The sequence below is a fragment of the Canis aureus genome, chromosome 35 (assembly GCF_053574225.1).
Source record: "Canis aureus isolate CA01 chromosome 35, VMU_Caureus_v.1.0, whole genome shotgun sequence".
Lineage (NCBI taxonomy): Eukaryota > Metazoa > Chordata > Mammalia > Carnivora > Canidae > Canis > Canis aureus.
In genome coordinates, this window is record NC_135645.1 from 2,173,417 (window position 1) to 2,200,413 (window position 26,997).

Consider the following 26,997-nt stretch of genomic DNA (forward strand, 5'->3'; position numbering starts at 1 on the left):
AGCCATCAGAAGTGTAACCAATTAGAGGAATTTATTTTTTTTTCAAGTATAGGAATTTAGAATAAATTCTTTAGCAGCATTATTTAAGTCATTTCTTGGCTTATTTGCTCTATTGAACCATGTGAGGTGAGGGTAAACAACATATTTACTCTCAGTAAATATAAGGTGAGGGAGGTGGTACATGAAGGGCTCTGATGTCAAAAAATATGTAGTCTGTTTTGGAACATTGCAGAATTTCCTGAGGCTTAAGCAGTACTATGGGTATTCAGTGGGGGGTGTCTATGGAGTTAGAATGTTACGGAAGCTTTAAACTGGAGGGGTACCTGTCTGGCTCAGTCAGTGGAGTATGCAGTGCAACTCTTGATCTCGGGGTTGTGAGTTCAAGCCCCATGTTTGGCGTAGAGATTGCTTAAAAATAGTCTTTAAATTTTTTTTTTTTAATAAATGAACTATACCTAATACTTAAACAAGAAGGCCAGATGCAGTATTCATTGGGTAAAGACAGGCATGTGAATGACCATAGTTTGGCAATAAGGAGGGATATGGTTTAGCTAATAGGTTTAGAGGCCATATCTTGGATTTTTTTTTTTTTTTTTTTTGTAAAGATTTTATTTACTTGAGAGAGAGCACAGAGGAAGAGGGAGAAGTAGACTCCCTGCTGAGCAGGAAGCCTGACTTGGGGCTTGATCTCAGGACCCAGAGATTATGACTATGACCTGAGCTGAAGGCAGATGCTTAACTGCTGAGCCACCCAGGTGTCTGCGGAACGATTAAAGACGGAGCGGGGATCCCTGGGTGGCGCAGCAGTTTAGCGCTTGCCTTTGGCCCAGGGTGCGATCCTGGAGACCCGGGATCGAATCCCACGTCGGGCTCCCGGTGCATGGATCCTGCTTCTCCCTCTGCCTGTGTCTCTGCCTCTCTCTCTCTCTCTCTCTCACTGTGTGCCTATCATTAATAAGTAAAATTAAAAAAAAAAAAAAAAAAAAAGACGGAGAGGGGATCCCTGGGTGGCGCAGCGGTTTGGCGCCTGCCTTTGGCCCAGGGCGCGATCCTGGAGACCCGGGATCGAATCCCACATCAGGCTCCCGGTGCATGGAGCCTGCTTCTCCCTCTGCCTATGTCTCTGCCTCTCTCTCTCTCTGTGACTATCATAAATAAATAAAAATTTAAAAAAAAATTAAAAAAAAAAAAAAGACGGAGGGAAGAAGGGTCAGAGTACTTGGCGTTGATCCTATGGGAAATTAGGAATTGCTGTAGCGTCTCCAACAAGGCTGTAATGTATTTGCAGGTTAGGTTGTGGTAGTTAAAATGTGCTACAAGGAAAAAACCAGAAAGAAGATAGGCATATCATGAATGCTAGAAAGGGTGTTTGAAATTGTGGCTAAGCCACTTTTAAAATGGTTAAAGGAGAACATTTTTTGCTCCCTGTAACTAAAGGAATTGATACCATGAGCTTAGTAGGAATAACTTTAGAAAGTTGAGATTGTTTTAACGGTCTTAAATTTTTTTCAAGAAGATACAATAAATTTTTTTATAATGTTTATAGATCTTAAATATGTTTGTGAATAACTATGTTTAGAAAGATTCATTTTAGTGACACTAATTTTTTTTAATTTTTTATTTTATAGGTGAAACATCCGATTACTGGGCAGTCTCTTTATCGGGACAGCAACTGGATCAACAAAGTGTAAGTTGAGAAAAGTGAATGAACAGCTTATAGAAAAGCAGAATCATCCAGTAGTACCTGCTGTGGTAGGTAGAAATCTAACCCTCCCCTTGCAGTGAGCTTACCTATACTTAGAGTCAATTTAAGAATTTATTTGGGGATGGGGTGGGGTTGCATGATAGCACAGTGCTCTTTAGAAAACTTTCTAGACACATTTTTGCTTTCCTTGCAGCGAGAAATTGTCTTTGGATAATGCTGCTTTCCCTTTCCTTGCGTATTCTGGAATCCCAGCAGTTTCTTTCTGTTTTTGTGAGGTAAGTCTAAAGAACTCTAAAGTTATATCTTAGATCTTTTTTGATTGATTTTGAGTATCCTAGAATGCTTAAGATGTTTTAAGAAGTTAGACATGTGTAGTTATTGTATGCTCCCTTATTACCAGTCTTAATGTAGACTTTTTCTCAATTAGCTTAATTAGCAGTTGAATTTGTTTGCTGGAATGTCTTTTCAATTAGGTATGATGAGTTTTAATAACAAGGTTACCTACTGGACCCTGCAAGTACAGAATATTTCCACCAAACGGAAGGTTCACCTGGACATTGCTTTTCTTGATAGGTGTTAAAACATGGTTCTAGACATTTGTCCAGAGATGTTAATCTCTTAAACAGGGATTATAAGTAAAAAGCAGAAAAGCCAAACAGATGTAAGTTGTTGTTATAAGACAACTTTATGAGACCAAGTTGTAGGAGAGCAAGATTACCTTGTTTTAGGTGCCAGTTTGGAGGCACTGAAAGCTACTGAGTAAACAAATGATGAAGGCTTCTGTGCCAAAGTGCTAGAGTTGGAAAGCCAGCCCTGGAGTGGGCTCTAAGGGGTGAAGAGATCTTAGAATTAGTATAGGAGGTCAGGGTGGAAGCCGTTGGCTTTGGCATCAAATTATTCATTCCACAGAGGCCAGGGCCTCATGTGACTTCTTATCACTGGGTGTTTTGGCCTGGGACTAGGGAGGGAAAGGTCTGAGTGGATGTAAGCTCTGGATCTGGAGTTGAACATAGCTGGAACTCTCTTGACCTTCCGCTAGAACAGCAGTGTGGATGGCATTGAAATAGCTGATCACAGTTCTCTGTTTAGTCTACTAGGAAGAACTGAATGTCTGGTCCTAGGTAGGGTTGAGGAGATTTATGGGTGAATTCTGTTGATCTCCGGAAGGTTTTTTAAAAACTTCTTTTCTTACTGATTTCTAAGATGTCAAAAATCTAGCAGGTAATACAGAACCATATAGTCAAAGAATTGAGGTCAGATCAAAAGATTATCAGTGAGATTGTCACCGAGGACAATGGTAGGAAATAGAGTTGAAGAAATACTTTGTCTAATGAAGGTAGAGAACTTCATGTGAGCATTAGACATTCTTTTTTTTTTTTTTTTTAAGACATTCTTGTTAGAAAGGTAACATGTATGAATGGATTGAGTGCTGAATCATTAGAAAGGTCAAGTTTAAAAAAAAAAAAAAAGGTCAAGTTTAGTCTAAAAGCACACTTCATGCATGCTGTCCTCTTTCGTCATTTAATGAGCCAAACTTCTCAGAGAGAAGAAAACAAAGATATAACCTCAAGAAATTTGGCTAGAGATCTATCTGTTCAGGGTATATAATGCAATAGAATAAGAATTCTATAGGACCTAGAAGAAAGCGCTCGTTCTAGAAGTAGGTTAGGTTCAGAGGAAGTAGCAAAAGTGGTACCAGAATAGTGGGCAAGGAAGAATCGCAACTACTATCACCTTGATGGTAAGACAAATGTGAGGCTCCTACTCTGATGACCCACCTGTGAGTCCATTCACCTAGCTTTGTTTTTCAGGACACAGATTATCCTTACTTGGGTACTACCATGGATCTCTATGAGAACCTGAATCAGAAAATTCCTCAGTTGAACAAAATGGCACGTGGAGCAGCAGAAGTAGCTGGTCAGCTTATAATGAAACTTACCTATGATCTTGAATTGAACCTGAACTATGAGATGTATAATGACAGAATACTTTCATTTGTGAGGGATATGAACCAATTCAGGACAGACATAAAGGTGAGCATTAATTAAAATCAGGTTCTTTCTTTCTTTCTTTCTTTCTTTCTTTCTTTCTTTCTTTCTTTCTTTCTTTCTTTCTTTCTTTTTTTCTTCTTTCTTTCTTTCTTTCTTTCTTTCTTTCTTTCTTTCTTTCTTTCTTTCTTTCTTTCTTTCTTTTTTTTTTTTTTTTTTTTTTTTAAGATTTTTAAAGAGCAGCCCGGGTGGTGGCTCAGTGGTTTAGTGCCACCTTCACCCTGGGGCCTGATCCTGGAGACCCGGGATCGAGGCCCACATCGGGCTCCCTGCATGGAGCCTGCTTCTCCCTCTGCCTGTGTCTCTGCCTCTATCTCTCTCATGAATAAATAAATAAAATCTTTTAAAAAAAGGATTAAAAAATATTTATTCATGAGAAGACATACAGAGAGAAGCAAAGACATAGGAAGAGGGAGAAGCAGGCTCTTCACAGGGAGCCTGATGCGGGACTCATCCCAGGAACCCAGGATCACCACCCGAGCCAAAGGCAGATGGTCAATCACTGAGCCACCCAGATGCCCTAAAATCAGGTTCTCATTGCTGAAATACCAGTTTGAAGAGCGATGTTTAGTGGTTCCTGAGGAAGGACATGATTGGTAGCTGAAGTATGTTTCAAAGTGAACTAATGTATAATTTTTTTTAGAATTTGTAACTCATTTGAAAGGAAAGCTGAGAAGTGGTGGGTTATAAATCTAGAATACACCACAGTAAGTATTTTGGAGTCTAATTAGCCAAGATATGTTAAGTTTGTAATTTCAAGCAACTTATAAAGAGGTCCCAGAGAATATAAAAATTTGAACCATGACTGAACCTATGAGTTCAGGACGTATGTCATATATGCCTTCCAGGGATCTCACAAATGGAGATAGAACATAGCCAATAGTTATACCCAAATACAATAGTTTTTGTTTTTCTAATTCATTTATTCATGAGAGACACACACAGAGAGGCAGAGACACAGGCAGAGGGAGAAACCGGCTCCCGATGCGGGAGGGAGCCCGATGTGGGACTCGATCCCAGGTCTCTAGGATTACGCCGTGGGCCGAAGGCGGCGCTAAACTACTGAGCCACCAGGGATCCCCCAAATAACAATAGTTATAGTGTTGATCCTGCTGTGTTATATTCAAATGCTTGACAAAATGAAGTTAATATTAGTATGTAGTTTCCAGCTCGTTATGGAATTAATATGGATCCGTTATCCATAACGGATCCCTTAAATGAAGTAAATCACTGATAAATCTTAATGATTATGGCTTTCTTGAAACTTGAAACTAATTGTAATTGATTAGAAAATGGGACTTTGGAGACAAATCACTGAATTCTGAAGTTCATTGAGCCAAAATGTTTAAAATTTCCCCTATAGGGAAATTGGACTGGAAACAATATATGGTACAGGAATTATGTATTGAGTAAATTATGTTGTATTTCTTTTTTTTTTTTTTTAATATTTTATTTATTTTTTCACGAGGGGGGCGGGCAGAGACACAGGCAGAAGGAGAAGCAGGCTCCACGCAGGGAGGCTGATGTGGGACTCGATCCTGGGACCCCAGGATAATGGCCCTGAGCCAAAGGCAGATGCTCAACTGCTGAGCCACCCAGGCGTCCCTAGATACAAATATATTCAAGTTCGTAGAGTCTGGGACCTCCTAGGTAAGGTGTTTAAGTCTAGCATTCTTGGAGTCTTGAGCTTTGTCCAGGAGTCATCCCCTTATCAGAATCATTGCAGTTGTAACCACTAAATTAGAAAGATAACGTGGAATAACATCCTTAGAAATAGAACATCTAATGGAGAGTTTAATGTCTTTCTCCTTCAGGAGATGGGTCTGAACCTACAGTGGCTGTATTCTGCTCGTGGAGACTTTTTCCGAGCCACCTCCAGACTAACAACAGATTATAAGAACGCAGAGAGAACAAACAGATTTGTTATGAGGGAGATCAATGACCGTATCATGAAAGTAAGTAAATGCCCAAAGAGAACTGAAAAGAAAAGTATGCTGATTTTTAATTGGTAAATCTTGCATTTCTAAAAACTAGAGTAGTAACTCCAGGAGCCTAGAATCCTGTGCTGCTTTAAAATTGAGTACAGACTAGACCATTCCTTAAAACTAAGCTGAAACCCACCTCAGGGTCCAAGTCCCTGCTCTGCTGTGTCGGGTATACTTGGACCCAAGCTCGAGCTTGTAAATAAACCCTTGTGTGTTTGGGGGGGGGAAAATTGAGTACAGATTTCTTTTAATGTTCTTTAAATTTTATTTATTTATTTTTGAGAGAGAGAGAGTAGGAGGAGCAGCAGAGGGAGAAGCAGGCTCCCCGCTGAGCAGGGAGCCTGACGCAGGGCTCGATCCCAGGACCCTGGGTTGATGACCTGAGCCAAAGGCAGATGCTTTACCCACTGAGCCACCCAGGCGCCCTGAGCACAGATTTTTTAACTCTTATTAGCAAGACCTTGAACTGACATATCTAAAGTAGAAATACAAGAGGCATTTGACCTAGACATAACCTTTTTAGATTTTAAAAACATTTTTAGGAAAGGATCACTAATGGTTTTTAGCTGTCATTTTATCTGTATTCCTGTTTTCAGCCCTTAACAGCTTTTATCTTAATCTGCTAGGAAGGAGGTAGAAGACTTGATTACAATGGGAAATTGTAAATCTTCCATATATATGCTGCAACTAAAAAAAAAAAAAAAACAATGCAATTAGTTCACTTTTACAAAGGAATTGACAGTTTATAATTTTAATGTTAGAAGATTAGTAGCCTGGTTCTCCACATCCTTAAATGTGGGGGATTTTAACATTTAAAGTGAGAGAAGGACAGTTGTCTTACTGATATCAGGTCCTTCCCTCACAGCAAGAAATCTGTGTAAATTCTCTTGTGTTTTTGCTTTTGTAGGTGGAACATAACTTCCTGTCACCCTATGTGTCTCCAAGAGATTCTCCTTTCCGTCATATCTTCTGGGGTTCTGGCTCTCACACTCTGCCAGCTTTAGTGGAGCATTTGAAGCTGCGTCAGAAAAATAACAGTGCTTTTAATGAAACACTGTTGAGAAATCAGTTGGCTCTAGCAACTTGGACTATTCAAGGAGCTGCAAATGCCCTCTCTGGTGACATATGGGACATTGACAATGAGCTTTAAATGTGATGCCCATCACTTCTATAAGAACATCAGGGTAGTGTGACTTTTAGACTTGTGCTGGTTGTGCTCAATTTTTAGTAGGACTACAAAACCTAATATCGTTAAATTTCTACCCAACCACCTTGATACTCCTAGATGTCTTTAGGCAGCAGCTTTTCATACGGGGGTAGGTACTTGTACTTCAAGTTAAAGTGCATAACCACTTAAAGATATTCAAGATAGAATCTTCTCTGATTATCTCTAAAATTTTAAATGCTTTGTATGGTAACTGCCTCTTTATTGTTACAGTTATGAAAAAGTAAGAACCAGTTACATGAACTATTGCTCTAAATCCTAAGGACGTGAACTGGTATCTTCTAAGGGGGAGTAGGAGGGTGGTATCTGCTAAAGGTTGAAAATGGTAGCTTAGTGTGATCCTCTACCTTCACCTGAAGCTGGATAGGAGATACCAGGTGTTAAGACCTCATTCTCCAAACGAGATATATGCCTTCTTTAAGGATTTAGCTGGTTTCCATATCCCTGAATGAAACAGTTAACTTTCAGAAGAGATGGGACTTGTTTTCTTGCCCAGGAGATCTGAAACAGGTCCTTCAGCTGGATAAGATGAGGTTCAACCGTTATCACAGGAATAAGGCCTTAATGCGTTAACCTCAAGGTTATTTATGAGAGGGGAGACCAGAAGCCAAAGACCTATATTTTATTTTCCTCTGCCCCTGCCCCATAAGCCTTTATTAGTTTTTTGTGGTTTTTGTGTTTCCCAAAGTATTTTTTAAAAGAGAACCAGCTTCAGGTGTTTAATTTCAAACTCAGTTTGTCAGACGTTAAAGAACACACTGCCAAATTTTGGCCAAAGTGTTAATTTTTTGGAAAAGCTTTCTATCATTTTGGCACTGAGATATTTATTGTTTATTTATCAGTGACAGAGTTCACTATAAATGGTGTTTTTTTTATAGAAGATAATTATCGGAAGCAGTGCCTTCCATAATTATGACAGTTATACTGTCGTTTTTTTTTATAAAAGCAGCATCTGCTAATAAAACCCAACAGATACTGGAAGTTTTGCATTTATGGTCAACATTTGAGGGTTCTAGAAAACAGCCACAAGCCAAATAAAATTATAAAGCTAAATATCGGTGAAGAATTCCATTTAATTAGGAGTTGCTAATCAAGTTAGACTTCTGTTTAGCCAACCAGATAAAAGTGGAAGTTCTCTTAAAGGAAAGGAATTGTGACCAAGTTATAAATTAATGTCACTTAAAGGCTGTGATAGTACTCCTATGTGTGAAATTTTACCGCTCAGTTTATCCATGGTGTAACTTTAATTCGAATTTTGCAAAATTTCCAGTACCTTTGTCACAAACCTAACTCACATTATCGGGAGCAGTGTCTTCCATAATGTATAAAGAACAAGGTAGTTTTTGCCTACCACAGTGTCTATATCGGAGACAGTGATCTCCATATGTTACACTAAGGGTGTACGTAATTATCGGGAACAGTGTTTCCCATAATTTTCTTCATGCAATGACATCTTCAAAGCTTGAAGATCGTTAGTATCTAACATGTATTCCCAGCTCCCTGTAATTCTCTTTTAGTTTTAGTTGCAGAAACATTTTATGGTCATTAAACATTTGGTGAGTGAATTCAACCACTATAAAATAAAATTACTTCCTTCAAGATTCTTTGTTTTTAAACCTAATGTAGTATTTCACTTGTGGTTTCTCCAGGTCTTCTGTTTAGCGGGATAGTAGTATACATTTATAATGTTTGCTGTTGACAAATGAATTTAACTTTATCCCCTTATTTGCATGTTGTTTCCTGTAAACTTAGTTTATATTACTTTGAATCCAGAATTGACCTTTTAGCTTAAATCGGGAAATTTGCCTGCAAGGCTCGTGGAGGGGCGGGGGTGGGGGGTGAAGGGTGTAGGGAAGCGAAGCTTGCAAAAGGATCTTTGATCATTTCTACCTACCCATTAGTATGTGGTGGTTTTAAGTTAAATATAGATGTGAACAAATGAGTTTGAAGCTACATGACTAAAGACTTTATTTTCTAGTCAACCATCATTATAAACTTGATAATCAGCTGTTTGTCATAGGACAGTTCACCCTGAAGAAATCAACACCTAAGAAAAAGTCCGTAGAGTCTCTTACGTTTCTTAGACTTAGCATCACCTGCTTAAGCTAACCTAGAAGACATAGATTATTACAGCTTCACTGCTTTTGGTCTTTTTAGTCTTCACAGCATTTTATCTTGAACTGGTATTTAGTGTAGCCAAGCAGAAAGGTCATAGCTGGGATTCCTGGTTTGGGTATCATGCTTTCTCATACTTTAATGATAAAGCTCCAGAACTTGAAGACATCATATGAATAATGGGCATCCATGTACAGCAGTAAATCTCTTCAAAAACCTCGTCTATGGTGAGGATTCAGTTATTTCTAATTTAAAAAGCCAGTAAGTGGTAAGAGACTTAATATTCCTGAATGAAATGTGTATCTGAGTAGTGACAACCTGCTGAACTTCAGATTTTTTCTGATTATAGATATCAAGTGCATTTTGAGGGTAAAGGATAAAATAAGTGAGCTCTATCATGACTCGCTATTCTAAACTTGCATGACCTTTACTATGTTTCCTCTTTGAATATTCTTGAAATTTTAGTTGGCTAACCATGGCTTATTAGACTGGCCAACCTTTTGCTCGTCTGTATCTTTGTAAACAAGTGATATGCCCTTAAAATTGTGTCCAAGCTGGTATATGCAACAGTGTGGAAGTTCCTTATCTGACTTAATAAAATGCTTGAAACACTGAGTTGTCATTTTTTAAAATTGGTTTTATTTTATTTTTAAGATTTTATTTATTTATTCATGAGAGACACACAGGCAGAGACATAGGCAGAGGGAGAAGCAGGTTCCCTGCAGTGAGTGTAATGCAGGGCTTGATCCCAGGATCATGGGATCACGACCCAAGCCAAAGGCGCTTAAACACTGAATTGCCCAGGTGTCCTTTTTTTGTTTTGTTTTATTTTAGGGCAGTTTTGGGTTCACAGAAAAATTGAAAAAGGATGGAGTTCCCATTTACTCTCTGCCTACACACCCTGGCCCAGCTTCCCCCACTATCAACATCCTCCACCAGAGTAGGATACAAGTTACAATTGATGAACACACATTGACATCATTATGGCCCAAAGTCCATAGTCTCCATTAAGGTTTACTTTCAGTGTTGTTCATTCTATGAGTATGGACAAATCATAGTTTTACTGCCTTGAAAACCCTCTTCTCTGCCTCTTCATCTTCCCTCCCCTAATCCCTGACAACCACTGGTCTATTTACTGTCCCCATACTTTTGAATTTTCCGGAATGTCACGTAGTTAGAGAATTGCACAGTGTGTAGCCTTCTCAAGTTGGCTTCTTTCACTTCGTAGTAATATGTGTGTAAGGTTTCTACATGTATTTTTATGGCTTGATAGCTCACTTCTTTTTAGTGCTGAATTTTATTCCATTGCCTGGATGTAACTTAGTTTATTTATCCATTCATCTCCTGAGGACGTCTCCGTTGTTCCCAAGTTTTGGCAATTAACAAATAAAGCTGCTACAAACATATCTGGACAGGTTTTTATGTGGATGTGTTTTCAGTTCATTTGGGTAAATACCAAGGAGTGCGGTTGCTGAATCATCCAGTAATAGCATGTTTAGTTTTGTGAGAAACTGCCAAAGTGTCTTCCATAGTTGCTTTACCATTTGAATTCCTATAGCAGTGAGTGAGTTCCTGTTGCTTCGCATACTTGCTAGCATTTGGTGGTGTCAAGCGTTTGGGGTTTTGACTATTCTAATAGGTGTGTAGTGATACATTGTTTTAATTTCCATTTTGCTGTTGGCATTATGTTAAGCATCTTTTCATGTTTATCAAGTGTATATCTTTGAGGTGTCTGTTCAGGTCTTTTGCCTCTTTCTAATTAGATTCATTTTATTGCTTTAAGAACTTTTTGTATATTTTGGATAACTCATTTGTCAGATAATGTGTTTTGCAAATATTTTCACCTGGTCTGTGGTTTGGTTTCTTATTCTCTTGACGATGCCTTTGTAAGTTTTGCATTTTTTTTTTTAAATTTTTATTTATTTATGATAGTCACAGATAGAGAGAGAGAGAGAGAGAGGCAGAGACACAGGCAGAGGGAGAAGCAGGCTCCATGCACCGGGAGCCCGACGTGGGATTTGATCCCGGGTCTCCAGGATCGCGCCCTGGGCCAAAGGCAGGCGCCAAACCGCTGCGCCACCCAGGGATCCTTTTTTTTTTTTTTTTTTTTTTTAAATTTTTATTTATTTATGATAGTCACAGATAGAGAGAGAGAGAGAGAGGCAGAGACACAGGCAGAGGGAGAAGCAGTAAGTTTTGCATTTTACATTTGAACTCATTTTTGTAAAGGGTATTATAGTCTGTATAGATTTTTTTACACGTGGATGTCCAACTGGTCATGAGTTTTTGTTAGGAATACTCTAGTTAAGATTCTCCCCCCAGAAATATGAGCTGTGAAATGTCCTTATAGCCACATTAAAAAACTAAAAAGAAACAGTGAGATTTTTCTATATATAACTCCATATATCCAAAATACTATCATTTCAACATGTATCCATTAAAAATTAATGTCAAAATAGTTTATATTCCTCTTTTCAGGGTAATGCTTCAAAATCCATTGTACTTACAGCTCAATTTGGAATACCCACATTTCAAGATCTCCATAGCGACTTAACAGACACTGCTGCTATAGCAAAAGGCATGATTGTTAAGGTTTTTGGCTTTTTTTTTTTTTAATATAGGCTTTCTACTATACAGTTACCAAAAAAGCCATTATATGATTTAATCTCATCACTACAAGTGCCAGCCAGGACTCTTCAGTAGGATTGCAGGAGTTGCCCCCACTAGAATAGGGAAGCTTTTTGATTGCCCAGATTTTCCCGTGAGAATGAGTAGCTGCATGCATACCCTTGCAGAGAAGCATAACGATAGCTAAACTGCTGGATTCTACAGGGGAAGGTGCCTATGTGAAAAATGGTGGGCCAGGAGGCAGACCTAAACAAATATTTAAAGATGTGCTTATCCGCAAGATAGACTTTCACTTGGAATATCACACTTCAGATACTGTTATCTTTCTTGTGACTACCAGTAGATTTACTTTTCTAAGTGATGAGGTTAGAGCCTTTGCTGTTTGCTACATCTGTCCTTTACCTACTGTTTAGTCCATCCCACATGGAACTACTTTGACTAGTTAATACCCTTTTTTGAAAATACATACATACTACTGGTCAAAGTACAGAGGGATGGTCTGTATTGAAAGGTAAGTTTTCCCTCTTGTTTTTCACAATTTCTCCCCGAATTCACAACCCCCAATTTCTTGTGTATACTTTTAAAGTAGTCTATGCATTCGTGAGAATGTCCATGAAACCTTCATAAAAGCACACATGGGTGGTTTGGTTCCACTATCACGATGTAAGCCCTACAACCCAACTCTGCCATTGCTTATAATGATAAACTGGTTAAAATAGGGGAAAAAATACCCAAGGGCTTTAAAAACAAAGGCAAACACTGGAGTAAAACCTGAAGTGTTAGGCAGAAACAAAAAGAGGAGACCAACCAACTGAATAATGGTATGCCAAAGTCCAACCATATCAATAATTAACACATTGACCTATTAACATTTAATTAAAAGACTGACAGTGGGTTAGGGGAGAAACTCATTTATATGCTGCCTATAAGAAACTTTTTTTTAAAGATTTTATTCATGAGAGACACAGAGGTAGAAACCTAGAGGGAGAAGCAGGCTCCGGCGGGGAGCCTGATGTGGGACTTGATCCCAGGTCCGTGGGATCATGACCTGAGCTGAAGGCAGAGGCTCAACGGCTGAGCCACCCAGGTGACCCCTATAAGAAACTTTACAGACACAGATGAGTCTAAAGTCAAAGATGGAAAAAAATAGAACATGCAAATTAGCATTAGACTGGAGTGGCTATATTACATCCCAGAAAAAACAAACTTCAAGGGGCAGCCCGGGTGGCTCAGTGTTTTAGCGCTGCCTCCAGCCCAGGGCCTGATCCTAGGGACCCGGGATCGAGTCCCACGTCGGGCTCCCTGCGTGGAGCCTGCCTCTCCCTCTGCCTCTGTCTCTCATGAATAAATAAAATCTTAAAAAACAGACTTCAATACAAAGATTATTGCCATAGGTAAAACTTAGGAACATTTCATATTGATAAAACGGACAGTTCATCAGGAAGATAGTATGAATATGTGCCTAACAGCCTTAAAATACATGAATAAAAAGTGTAAGAATTGAAGGAAGAAACTGACAATTTTGCTATAGATTAAAAAAATTTTTTTAAATAGCCTCCACACCCAATGTGGGGGTTGAATTCATGTCCTTAAGATCGAGTCACATGCTGTACTGACTGAGCCAGTTAGCACCCTGCTATAGTAGGTTTTTTTTTTTTTTTTTTTTTTAAGATTTTATTTATTCATGAGAGACAGAGAAGCAAAGACACAGACAGAGGGAGAAGCAGGCTCCATGCAGGGAGCCGGATGTGGGACTCGATCCCGGGTCCCCAGGATCATGCCCTGGGCTGAAGGCAGGCACAAAGCCGCTTAGCCACCCTGGGATTCCCTATAGTAGACTTTTAACACCCACTTAGCAGTCAACAGAATTATTAGACAAATCAAGACAAAAGATTTAGACCACTTTATCAGCCACCTCAATCTACATTTATGGAACACTACCTCCAACAACTGCAAGATATTTTTTTTTCATGTATGCATGATAGAACATAGTCTGGGCTGTAAAGCAAGTGTTAATGAAGGTTTTAAAATTATACACTTGTATTCTCTGACCACAGTGGAGTGAAAAATCAGTCACAAGATATCCAGGAAACCCCAGAACATCATGAAATCAAGTTACGTATTTGTAAGTACTTTATGGGTCAAAGATAAAATCACGAGAGGAATTAGGCAAATTTGAATTTAATGATCATATAAAATTTGTGGATGCGGGTAAAACAGTGCTTAAAGATGCACTGCTTAATGCAGTAGCCACTAGGCATGTGATTAAATTTAGAGTTAAAAGTTCCAATTCTTCAGACTGGGCACATTTCAAGTGCCCAGTAGGCACATATGGCTAGCGGCCACTGTAGTGGACAGCAAAAATAGAATATTTACATCACTGTAGAAAGTCCTATTAGTCATGGCTTAGAGAGAAATGTAGAGTTAAATATTAGAAAAGAAGCATCTAAAATCAATGACCTCAGTTTTCACGTTAACAAGTTAGAGAAAGAAAAAGGATGCCCAAATGAAAGGGAAAAAAAGGAAATATAATAGCAAAAATCAATAAAGTAGAAATCAGACAATAGGTAACAAAGCCAAAAGTCTGATTTTTTTGAATGAGAAGTACAACCAAAAAGCCCCTAGACTGATCAAGAAAAATGTATGAAACAATCACCAACATCAGGAATGAAAAAGAAATTATCGCAAGTCCTATGGACATTAAAGGAGAATAAAGGTATACCATGAGCAACTTTATGCCCACAAATTAGACCACTTACACAAAGTTGAGAAATTTATTTACAATTCCGCTTTCCAAAACTAACACAAAAATCAGGAAGTTTGAATGACTATACCAAAGAAATGTATCAGAACTTTCCAAAAACAAAATTACTCTGTTTCACTGGTAAATTCTACCAAACATTCAAGGAAGGAATACCACGGATCTTAAAACTTTTTCAGAAAACAGGAAGGAAACTGTTGAGGCTAATACAATGTACCAAAGCCTAATAGACATTACAAAAACTATAGACCAATAGTTACAAGACAATATAATGAATATAAATGCAAAAATCCTCAACAATGCTAGCAAATCAAAAACAACAATGTATAAAAAAATAACCCAAGTAAGATTTATTCCAAGAATGTAGGGTTAATAAAATCAGTGTATAGGGCAGCCAGGGTGGCTCAGCAGTTTAGCACCACCTTCAGCCCAGGGCCTGATCCTGGAGACCCCGGATAGAGTCCCAGGTCGGGCTCCCTGGGTGGGGCCTGCTTCTCCCTCTGCCTGTGTCTCTGCCTCTCTCTCTCTCTCTCTCTGTCTCTCTCTGTCTCATGAATAATTAAAATCTTAAAAAAAAAGTCAGTGTACCCAGCAAGATCCTGTCTATATACATGAAAATCACCTGCTGTGATTTGCAGACTACTTAGGAGGAACTGGGGAGCAATGAAAAGTTCTTGAGTAAGGGAGTAACGTGATTAACAGGTGTTTGAGAAAAATGAACAAAGAATTAACAGGGAGGCAAAGAGACTGAAGTGGGTAAGGTCGTGAAAGGACATTTAGGGTAAAACGCCATTCAAGGGGATCCAGCTATCACAGTATCATCGCGTCCAGTTCTCGCAGTCTCCCAGGAAGGGGGCTAGAGGCCCGCCCCATGAAAGGGTTTGTTCCGCCCCACAGGGACGTGAATGCAGAGTTCCATACGCAGCATTTCAAAGTTGCTGGTCATAAATGAAGAAACGGTGTGGGGAAGGTGGCCTTGGGCTCAGGTCCTCGTAAGGGCACTGATGGGGCGATGAGCGGAAGCTAGGAGAGGAGGCAGGAGGGTGGGCCCCTGCAGGGGTTGGGGTCTGCAGAGGGTGCTGGGGGACCAAAGACCCGGGGCTGCCCTCTGGGCATGCAGGAGGAGCCCGGGGAGTAAGGGACGGAGCTGGACTCCTTGCCACTTCCTCAGATGGGCCGGCTGAGTCCCAGTGTCTGGGAGCCAGAGAGCACCCCTGGGCGCTCCCGAGGCTCCGGGCACTGAGGCAGGAGGCTCTACCGCAGGCCTCGCCACTCCAACGCGTGTGAGGCGTGTGCGTGAGTGCACACGAGCTTGCCAAGCTGGGGCTGTCTCAGGGGCTTCTAGGGCCTCAGGGGCTTCTAGGGCCTTCTCCGGGATGGCCATCGTCGGCGCAGGGAGGGGCAGAAAGGAACAGGCGGCAAAGGACTGTGCTGGGTCTATACTACCAGTGGGGAGAGGTTTTATTTTTATGTTTAAAAGATTTTATTTATTTGCTCCTGAGACACAGGGAGAGGACGAGCCAGGCAGAGGGAGGAGCAGGCTCCTGCGGGAGGAGCAATGAGGGACTGACCGTGACCCCGGGGTCATGCCCTGGGCCGGGCGAGCCCGCAGGGGCCCCCAAGGGAAGGAGAGCACCTGGAGGGGGTAAGACCTTGCCGCTAAGGGGAGCCCGGGGTTAGTGCGGCCAATCCCGGGGAGGCCCGGCCGCAGATTCCCGTGCGCCCCTGCTTCCCCGAGGCCTGGGAGCCACGCTGCCGGGGGCCATATGCGTGGGGTGCTCTCAGCCCCGGGGGCCCCCTGGAAATGACCCCCGCCGCCTCCCCTGTACCAGCCGGCCCCTTTGGACTAACAGATGTTAAACTGGACCGTTTGCTCGTATGCCAGACGGGGACCCCCCAGCTCCCTCCCCGCTCCCCTTCACTGGGGCTGTTCCAGGCCCTGCGCTGCACAGGGGACCTGGCCCCTGCCATCCCCGCTTGCCTGCGGGGGTCACCTGGGTAGCTGTGTGAGCCTCACCCAGGATCCTAATGCAGTGATTCCCGGTGGCGGGGGTGGGGGGGGGGGTGGTGTGAGCCTGGGTATCAGAGTTTTATTTTTGTTTTTTATTTTAAGTAGGCTCCACACCCAGTGTGGGGCTAGAATTCTTGACCCTGTGATCAAGAGTCACATGCTCAGTGCTGCAGCCAGCCAGGCGCCCCCGGGCATCAGTGTTTTGAAAAGCTTCTCAGGCGCCCCAGTGGTTCAGGGGTGGAGCACCTGCCTCGGGCCCAAGGCAGGATCCCATTCCCTGGGAGTCCCATGATGCTCGCTCCCCGCAGGGAGCCTGCTTCTCCCTCTGCCTGTGTCTCTGCCTCTCTCTCTCTCTCTCATGAATAAATAAATAAAATCTTTAAAAAAAAATAAATAAAAGCTTTTCATGTGATTTCTGTGTGCGGCATTATGAACAATCTGAGTCCAAAGCCTTGCTATTCAAAATGTAGAAGACCCAGGTAGGGGGAAGCTGAGCATAGAAACTGTAGAAGTTGGGACGCCTGGGTGGCTCAGCGGTTGAGATCTGCCTTCGGCCCAGGGCATGATCCTGGGGTCTCGGGATTGAGTCATCGATCGGGCTCCCTGCATGGAGCCTGCTTCTCCCTCTGCCTGTGTCTCTGTCTCTCATGAATAAAAAAAATAAAAATCTTAAAATAATATTGCTCTATTTAAAGAACAAAAACCCTTCAGCGCACTCAGCGTTATCCACCATTCTTGGCTGAGCACCTGTTTGCAGGTATGAGCCAGGTGGCCCTCAGCACCCCACAGTTGCTTCCTTGCCCTCCCATATACCCCGCAGTGCAGCCATCTCACGTGGAGATTCTTTTTTTTTTTTTTTTTTTTTTTAATGGCATCCATTGGGCCAGGTCACCAGACTGGGGCTTTTTTTTTTTTTTTAAGATTTTATTTATTTATTCATGAGAGACAGAGAGAGAGAGAGAGAGAGAGAGAGAGAGGAAAAGACACAGGCAGAGGGAGAAGCAGGCTCCATGCAGGGAGCCTAACATGCAACTCGATCCCAGGTCTCCAGGATCAGGCCCTGGGCCAAAGGCAGGCGCTAAACCGCTGCGCCACCCGGGCTACCCACAGTGGAGATTCTTAAGGGCACCCACCAGCCTCCCTCAAGCAGCTTGGTCCGCCTCCACTTAGAACTAGACCTGGCAAGGCCTGCTCCCTGCAGTCAGTCTGCTGTGGGCAACTCTCCTCAAGTTCCAGATCTGGGAAGAGACTGGTACAGGCACGTTAGCGGGTTGGGGCTTATCCCCGCGGCACCTGCTGGAGCTCCTGGGCTTTATGCTCAGGCCTGTGTCTCATTTCCTCCCCCGTGCTGGCAGCTCCCTAGGGGCAGAGCAGCCTCACTCGGGGGCTCCAGGTTACCCGTACTGGATTCGAAGGGCAATGCAGAGGAGGAGACAGACGGCCTTAGAGACCTCTCAGCACAGCCCCCGGTGCTCAGAGCGCTGGTGGAGACAGGTCTAGGAGGTGGGGCAGGCTGGGGGAAAGGAGCAGACCTCTTTTCTGTGAAACTAAAGCTCCAGATAACCTTGCACTAGGGATGTAATAGGCATGGCTCTGGCTCTTGTGGGCGCCTGGACGGGAGGCAGAGGAATCAGAGCTGGCCTCCCTAAGAAAAACACCTGGCGGGACCAACCAGGATGCAAGTGCTTTGACCTCTTGCTTTGTTTGATTTGGAGCTGGATTTACAGGCAGAAAGCTTGCTCCAAATCAGTTGTTTGCATCTCTTGACCCCCCAAATCTAGTCAGACCCGATGCATCCCAAGGTGAGGCTCCTGGGTTTGGCATTGCTTTCCTGTGTGTTCATGGTTCAGAGGAGACGTTGGAGTCAAAAACTGGATCTGAATCCTGGCTTTAATACCACCAGCTGTATGACCCTGAGCAAGTTACTTAACAATGTCAAGTCCATCTTTAAAATGAGGATGGTGGGATCCCTGGGTGGTGCAGCGGTTTGGCGCCTGCCTTTGGCCCAGGGCGTGATCCTGGAGACCCGGGATCGAATCCCACGTCGGGCTCCCGGTGCGTGGAGCCTGCTTCTTCCTCTGCCTGTGTCTCTGCCTCTCTCTCTCTCTCTCTCTGTGTGACTATCATAAATAAATAAAAATTTAAAAATAAATAAATAAAATGAGGATGGTGATGTGTACCTCATTCGATTGTGGTGGCAGTTAGATGAGAATACATGCCAAGCAGGCTCTTACCCACAGGAAACCTTAGCAATGGGCCTCACTGAGGGAGTGTCAAGGAGCTTGGGAGGGGACTCTCTGGGATGCCCTCCTGTCGGCTTTCTCCCCTGAAAGCAGGCAACAGGGGGAAGGAGGCTGTACCCAGAGGTGGAGTCTGTCCTGGCCGCCCTGGACCCTCTGTTGGGCCAGGCAGGGCATGTTCACCCCCTGCTTGGTGGCTCCCGCTTCCTGACTAAGGAAAGCTGCTCCACATACTATTATCAAATAATTCAGTGGAGGGGCACTTGGGGGGCTTAGTCAGTTAACTGTCCAACCCTTGATTTCAGCTCAGGTCAGGATCTCGGCATCATGCGATTGAGCCTTGCCTTGGGCTGTGCGCTCAGTGGGGAGTGGGCTTGAGATTCTCTCCCTCTCCCTTCGCCCCTCCCTCTGCGCATGCTCTACTCTGTCTCAAAAATAAATAAATAAATCTTAAAAAAAAAAAAAGCGATTTAGTGGAAAGTGGCCCTGCCTACCTCACAGGGCAAGACACCATGACCCAAATCCACCAGTCCCGACCCTCACAGGTGCCTGGAACCCATTCTCTTTTCACTGCCCTACTGCCTTCTGGCCAGGGCCCTTGGGCCCAATGCTGGACAGCAGGGGTGCTCTAAGCGCCATCCTTACACAGTTCTTTGATGTCCTATCCTTGGGACAGTTCTCTCTGGACTTGTTTTATTATTGTGCCCATTATATGGATGAGGTAGTCGGTAACAGGGTTCTAGGCGCCGTGGCTAAGGCTGCCTTCAACTAGCTAGGATCTGGTCTGAGGGCTGTGGGGTCCCTGGGAGCTCTGAATTCTCTCCTTCCTTGTGGGTGCAGGGAGGAGAGCACCCAAGAGGGAGGAAGGGACGTTTTTCCGCCTGCGTTCCCAGAAGGAAGTGTCAGCGGCCTAAAACCACCTGTCCCGGGCTGAAATGTCCTCCTTTGATCCCAGGGAAAGGATGGAGGTGTCCCAGGTTTCCAGGCCTTGGGGGGGGGGGGTGGTTCTCGCAGAGAGATTGAGGACTTGAGTCCCTGTCTGCAAACAAACACTCCCCTGACTGTGGCCTTGGAGACTTTCCAATCAACCTCTCCGTTTCAGAAACACAGCAGCTGAGACCAGCTGGAAGGGGCTCTTTACAGTGTCCCATGGGAGGTCAGCGCGGTGGAGCTGCTGCTGCTGCTGCTGCTGAGAGTTGGAGACTCCTGTTTCAGTGCTCCTTCACGGAGCCGGGGCGAGGGCACGGCCTCAGGGTGACCCCCCTGCCGTCGGCTCCATCTCTCCTCTCAAGGTGGGCCTGGGGTGGGGAGCCCCCCAGTGAAGCAGGGGGGTGGGTGGCGGCCCCCCGCCCTCCCCTCCACCCGCGAGAGGCGAGGGGAGGAGCCAGCGAGGCCCGGCCCCCTAAGGGGCGGGGCCAGCCGCGGGCCACGCCCCCCGGACGGCGCAGGCGCAGGCGCAGGCGGGCTCCGGGAACTCGGGCGGGCGCGCGGGGCCGCTGCACCTGCGGGGCGCGGGGCGCCGGGCGCGGGGCGCGGGGCGCGGCGGGGGCGGAGGAGCGGGGGCGCCGGCCCGCGGCGGCCTCGGCGGCCTCGGCGGGGCTCGGCGGGGAGGGGCGGGGCGGGGCTGGGCGGGGGGCGGCGGGGGCGGCACCATCTGGAGGGGCGGGACCGCGCGGCCTCTCGGGGGCAGGCGAGCGCGCGGGGCGGCGCAGGAGGAGCGCGGCGGGCTGAGCCCCGCGCTGCCGGAGCAGCGGCCGCAGCGGGTCGGGCGCCTGAGCTGGGGCCCGCAGCAGCTCCGCGGGCTGCGGCTCGGCGTGGAGGAGCAGGGGGGCGCGGGGCCGGCCGTGCAGGAGGAGGGCGGGGTGGGCCCGGGGGTGCAGGAGCGGGGCGGCCGCGGCCGCGAGCCCAGCCCGGGGGGCGGGTGGGGCCCGTCGGACGGCGCGGGCTGCGGGCGCCCGGCGCGGTGGGCCGGCTCGGCGGGCTGGCCGGTGGCGCAGGAGGAGGGGCTGGGGCCCCGCGGGCAGCACCAGGAGGAGGGCGGGGGCAGCCCCGCTGTGCAGGAGCGCGGGGAGGCCCGCGCCGGGGTGCAGGAGCAGGGGGAGGGCGGCCGCCGGCGTTCGCAGCAGCCCGGGCCGCTCGCCGAGCTCGGAGACCGCCCGTGGGCGCGCGCGGAGGGGCCCGAAAGTTCCGCGGAGCGCGGGGCGCCGTCCTGGGAGCGCTGCCGCGGGGGGCTCGAGGTCGCGGGCAGGGCCCGGCCCGTGGGGCCCCGGGGGCCCGAGGGGGAGGGGCGCCTGGGGGTGCAGGAAGCAAACTGGCTGCCCGGGGTGCAGGAGGGGCAGGCGGTGCGCGCCGTGCAGGAGACGCACCTGGGGGCGGAGGAGGGGGCCCGGCGCGGAGGGGGCCCCCCTGAGGGGCTCAGGCCGCGGAGGCGCCGGCGGAGGCGGAGGTGGTGACGCCCAGGCCGGCTGCCCCGCGCGGAGGCGCTCCCAGGGCCGCGGCGGGCGCGCGATGTAGGGGCGCGGGGGTCGGAGCGCGGGAGCCGCCGCCCGGGATCGTCGGCGACCGCCGCGGCCCGGACCCCAGCGAAGCTGCGTCTGCAGGGAGGCGGCCCAGGGCAGCAGGTAAGGAGAGCCCGTGGCCCTCGGCGCGAGACGCGGGGTGTGCGGAAGCGGGGGCTGCAGCTGTTGCGGGAGAGGGCGGCCCGCGCTCCGGTTTGCACCTGGCGAGGGAGGGAGGGAGGGAGGGACGGAGGGAGCGAGCGGTTTCCAACGGCCAGACAGGACCCCTCCCCCGACAGCGGGCAGTGCCCACCGGAGTGATGGGGCATTTCCTGGAGTCTAGACTGGAGTTGAGACTTGCTGGGTGGCTGCCGGGCCTGGGCGGGAGGCCGCAGAGGAGGCAGTGCCCCCCCCCCTCGCCCCTGTCGGTGGGGCGCCTCCAGGCCCGGGCTGGGCGGGTGCAACCAGCACAGGTCTCCTCAGGTCTTCAAAACACACTCCGTAAAAGGGAAGGGGCCGCATCGCTCCGCGGGGACCTTATCTAGTAGCCCTACTAGCCGCGTGACCCGGGGTGACAGGAGGGTGGCGGCTGGTGACCTGAGCACTTGAGCCTGACCTCCAGTCACACCTTCTGGTCCCAGCTGCTTAATAGCCCAGGGTCCAGGGCCAAGGGTGAGGAGGGGCAGAGGGCAGAAGTACTGGTGACGCCTCCTGCTGCTGCGGCTCTCAGGGCCCCCACCCCGAAAGCGGCGGCTGAGCATGGGGTGTCTGTGCTGCTGAGCTCTGGGCATCCTGCGTGGCCCGGAGGAGGTGGGCCCACGGCTGGGCAGTGCGGTGGCTTCTGTGCCAGTGCGGGCCAGCCCCAGCCCGGCCTAGAGGTGGGGGGTGCAGGGCTGGGGACGACCTGGCTTCTTGCTGACTCCCCCGAGGCCTGGGCGCCAGGCCTGCTCGTGCTTGGCCCGGAGGGCTTGCTTGGCCCCGTCACCCCATCCTCCTAGGGGCGCTCAGCCCTTCCCTGGCACCGGGCGGGTGCCCGCCTCAGCCTCCGCTGGGTCCTGTCTTTGACTCAGCTGCAGGAGTGGTCCCTGAGTCCCTGGCCCCCGGACCCCTGTCTGAGCCTGTGTCGTGGAAATAGCCCCCTCCTGTCGGGGCGGGCGCAGTGGCTGCGGAGCCCTAGGCCCTCAGCTGCTGGGCTGTGCTGGAGGAGCCGGTTAGTCCGCTCCTTCGGGCAAACCCCAGACCGACTGTCAGCGTCGTCCCACGCCTGCCTGTCACACTGCCACCCCAAACACTCCTGCCGGAAGTTCAGCTGCTGTGTCCGCGATGCCTGGCTCCTCTGGGACGGCCAGACAGGTTCTGGCTCTCTGGCTCCAGCCGAGAGAGTGGCCTGTTCTAAACCCGCGGCGTACATCTTGATCCTATTGCAGATCAGCTTTTTTGAATTTGTGGTGGAGGAAGAGAAGCAAAGATCCGGGTTTAAACCACTTGCTAGCGTGTAACCTCCTGGGGCAAGAGAATGACTCTGGGCTTCAGTTTCTGTGCAGTGACTCCTGGTCTTTCCTGCGGTGCCCTGAGTGCAGAGGGCTCAGATCCCTTGGGGCATCTGGTGGCCGCACACGTCAGGGAGGGGGTGTCCGTGCTCCCAGACCTTGCCCTCTGCTCCCCGAGTCCATGAGTATCCTCTGCCTTGTGCTTTATTCTGGAAAACGAAGTGTTTATTCTTTCTGTTTTTAATAACAGCTTTATTGAGGCGACATACAGTGATTAGAAAATGTTTAATAAGTTTTAATCGATGTACATATCTGGGAAACCACCACCGCAATCAACATAATGAATATACCTATTATCCCCCCACCCCCACCCCGAGTTTTTTGTGTCTTTCCTTTGCTGTCCCTTTTCCCCAGACAACAGACTGGTCTGCTTTCTGTCACTCTACATTAGTTCAGATTACCTGGAATTTTATGTAAATGGAATCAGACAGCGTGTGGCTCTTTTTCTGCCTTGCTTTTTTTTCACTCAGCATAGTCATTTTGAGATTCATTCGTGTTATGTATTTCAACAGCTCATTCTTCTTTATTGCTGAGTAACATTCCATTATATGTATATACCGCAGTCGGTCCATTTTCCTGTTGATGGGTTGTTTTAAGTGTTTGGTTATTACAAAGAATTATTGCGAACAAAGGATTATTACTGTGAACCTATGTGTAAGTTTTTCTATGGACATGTTTAATTTCTCTTAGGTAAATCCTTAGGACTGGAATTGTGAGTCATGCAGTAGGGATACATTTAACTTTTAAAGAAATTGCCAGGCTGTTTTCCAAGGTGGTTGTACTGTTTTACCATACCTGCCAGTTGTGTATGAAAGTTCTAGTTCAGGGGGGCACCTGGGTGGCTCAGTTGGTTAAGCATCTGCCCTTGGCTCAGGTCATGATCGCGGGGTCCTGGGATTGGGTGCCCATTGGGCTCCCTGCTCAGAGGAGAACCTGCTTCTTTCTCTCCTTCTGCCACTCCTCCTCTTTGTGCTCCCTCACTCTCTCTCTCTGTCAAATAAATAAAATCTTTTTAAAAAAAGAAAGTAAGCTCTAGTTCAGGGGCGCCTGGGTGGCTCAGTTGGTTAAGCTCCGTCTGCCTTCAGGTCAGGTCATGATTCCAGAGTCGTGGGCTGGGACCCTGAGTCGGGCTCCCTGCTCCATAATGGCCTGCTTCTCCCTCTCCTTTTGCTGCTCCCCCTGCTTGTGCTGTCTCGCTCTCTTAAATAAATAAATAAATAAATAAATAAATAAATAAATAAATAAAGTAAATAAATAAATAAACTCTTTAAAAAAGTTCTAGTTCATCCACTCTGTAAACACTTGATATGATCAGTCTCTTTAATTTTATTTATTTTTAAAGATTTTATTTATTTATTCATGAGAGACAGAGAGAGGCAGAGACACAGGCAGGGGGAGAAGCAGGCTCCATGCAGGGAGCCCCATCCCAGGACGCTGGGATCACGCCCTGAGCCAAAGGCAAATGCTCAACCGCTGATCCACCCAGGCGTCTCAACTCTGTACCTATTAAACAGTAGCTCTCCATTCCCCCTCCACCCCAGCCCTTGGAACCACACTCTATTTTGTCTTTATGAATTTGACTTTATGAATTCTAAATACCTCATAGGAATAGGATCATACAGTATTTGTCCTTTGGTGACTGGCTTTTTTCATTTACCATACATAATATATTCAAGTTTCATCCATGTTGTAGCATGTGTTAGAATTTCCTTCTTTTTTAGGCTAATAACCCGTTGTAAAACCCATTTTAGACTAATATACCACATTTTGTTTTCTGTTCATCTGGTGGTGGTTGCTTTTACCTTTTAGCTATTGTCAGTAATGCTGCTATAAAATGGTCTTTTTTTAAAATTTCAATCTCCTGTTGTTTGCTGTTAGTATATATATAAACACAACTGATATTTTTAAAAAGATTTTATTTATTCATTCATAGAGACAGAGAGAGAGGCAGAGACACAGGCAGAGGGAGAAGTAGGCTCCATGCAGGGAGCCCGATGTGGGACTCGATCCAGGGTCTCCAGGATCACGCCCTGGGCTGCAGGCGGCGCTAAACCGCTGCGCCACCGGGGCTGCCCAACACAACCGACTTTTGTATATTGACTTTGAATCCTACCACCTTCTAAATATATTCTAGTAGCTTTTTTGTAGTTTCCATTGGATTTTATACATAGACTGCCTTGTCATTTGCTATAAAGACAGTTTTACTTCTTCCTTCCTTTCTGATTTTTTAAAAAAGATTTTATTTATTTATTCATGAGAGACACAGAGGCAGAGTCATAGGCAGAGGGAGAAGCAGGCTCCCCAGAGGAAGCCGGATGCAGGAATAGACCCCAGGACTCTGGGATCATGACCTGAGCCAAAGGCAGACACTCAACCACTGAGCCACCCAGGTCCCCCTTCCTTTCTGATCCTTATGCCTGATAATTCTTTCTTTTTCTTGTCTAATTGCACTGGCTATATCCTCTGGTATAAGATTGAATAGAAGATAAGATTACTTGTTCCTGATCTTCAGGGGAAAACATTTAGTCTTTCACCATTATGCGTGATGTTAGCTGTAGGTTTTTAATTAAAATTTTTTAAGGATTTTATTTATTCATGAGAGACACAGAGAGACAGGCAGAGACATGGCAGAGGGAGAAGCAGGCTCCCCGCGAGGAGCCTGATGTGGGACTCGATCCTGGAACTCCGGGATCACGGCCTGAGCCGAAGGCAGATGCTCAACCACTGAGCCACCCAGGCGTCCCTGTAGATTTTTCATATGTGATCTTTATCAGGTTGAAGCAGCTCCCTCTATTCCTATTTTGCTTTTGTAAAATTTTTTTTTTTCTGTGATTCTAGGATTTTCTTTTACAAATTCCACTTTGTCATGATGTATTATTCTTTAAATGCATTGTTGGATTCTCTTTGCTAGAGAATTTAAGAATTTTGCACTTATTTTATTTTATTTTATTTAAATTCAATTAGTTAACATATAATGAATCATTAGTTTCAGGTGTAGAGTTCAGTAATTTATCAGTTGCATAAAACACCCAGTGCTCCTTATATCATGCGCTCTCTTTAATGTCCACTCTCCCACCGCCTCTCCAGCAACTCCCAGTTTGTTTCCATAGTTAACAGTGCATCTATGTTTATTTTTTTTTTTTTAAATTTTTTTATTTATTTATGATAGTCACACAGAGAGAGAGAGAGAGAGGCAGAGACACAGGCAGAGGAAGAAGCAGGCTCCATGCACCGGGAGCCCGACGTGGGATTCGATCCCGGGTCTCCAGGATCGCGCCCCGGGCCAAAGGCAGGCACTAAACCACTGTGCCACCCAGGGATCCCTGCATCTATGTTTATGAGGACAGTTTTCTTATACTGTCTATAGGATTCATAATATACTTCTTTAACTTATAGTCTGCCTTCAAATATAAATACCTATCCTTTAATAATAATAGTAGTATAAATAGATAATGGTATAAAAACCTATATTTTTATTTCTCTTCACTGTTTTTGCTATTCTGGTCAAAAATTACTCTTATACATGTTGTAAACCTACACTATACTGATCTTTTTTTTGTTTACACAGTCAATTTATCTTTTGAAATAATCTAAATAGGGCAGCCTGGTGACTCAGCGGTTTAGCGCCGCCTTCAGCCCAGGGCCTGATCCTGGAGACCCGGGATCGTGTCCCACATTGGGCTCCCTACATGGAGCCTGCTTCTCCCTCTGCCTGTGTCTCTGCCTCTCTCTCTGTGCCTCTCATGCATAAATAAATAAAATCTTAAAAAAAAAAATCTAAATAATAAAAAAAATCTTAACTATTTACCCATATAGTTATTTCTAGTGCTTCATTTCTTTTTTTTTTTTTTAATTTATTTATTCATGATAGAGAGAGAGAGAGAGAGGCAGAGACACAGGCAGAGGGAGAAGAAGGCTTCCCGCAGGGAGCCCCATGTGGGACTCGATGCTGGAACTCTGGGATCACTAGGATCACACCCTGAACCAAAAGCAGATGCTCCACTGCTGAGCCACCCTGGTGTCCCAATTACACTCTTTTTAAAAGTATATTTTTAGGTGCGCCTGGGTGGCTTAGTCAGTTAAGCATTGGACTCTTGATCTCAGCTCAGGTCTTGATCTCTGGGTCATGAATTTAAGCCCTGCACTGGGCTCCCCACTGGGCATGGAGCCAACTTTAAAAAAGAAAAAAAAAAAACATATACAGACACACCTATTTTTTAATAGTAATACA

General features: G+C 46.0%; 2 protein-coding genes across 2 annotated transcripts in view; both read left to right on the forward strand.

Moving 5' to 3' along the window:
- Positions 1–9,693, forward strand: part of TFRC (transferrin receptor) — a 31,628-nt gene extending 21,935 nt beyond the window's left edge. Inside the window, exons 15-19 of the mRNA XM_077884243.1 lie at positions 1,629–1,687; positions 1,899–1,980; positions 3,517–3,738; positions 5,568–5,708; positions 6,646–9,693. Coding sequence (XP_077740369.1) covers positions 1,629–1,687; positions 1,899–1,980; positions 3,517–3,738; positions 5,568–5,708; positions 6,646–6,888 — 747 coding nt within the window. The 3' untranslated portion in view covers positions 6,889–9,693. The remainder of the gene's footprint in view (positions 1–1,628; positions 1,688–1,898; positions 1,981–3,516; positions 3,739–5,567; positions 5,709–6,645) is intronic.
- An 11,341-nt stretch (positions 9,694–21,034) lies between these two features.
- TNK2 (tyrosine kinase non receptor 2) overlaps positions 21,035–26,997 on the forward strand; it is a 43,111-nt gene continuing 37,148 nt past the window's right edge. The window contains exon 1 of the mRNA XM_077884121.1: positions 21,035–21,339. The gene's annotated coding sequence lies outside the window, so the exon portion shown is untranslated. The remainder of the gene's footprint in view (positions 21,340–26,997) is intronic.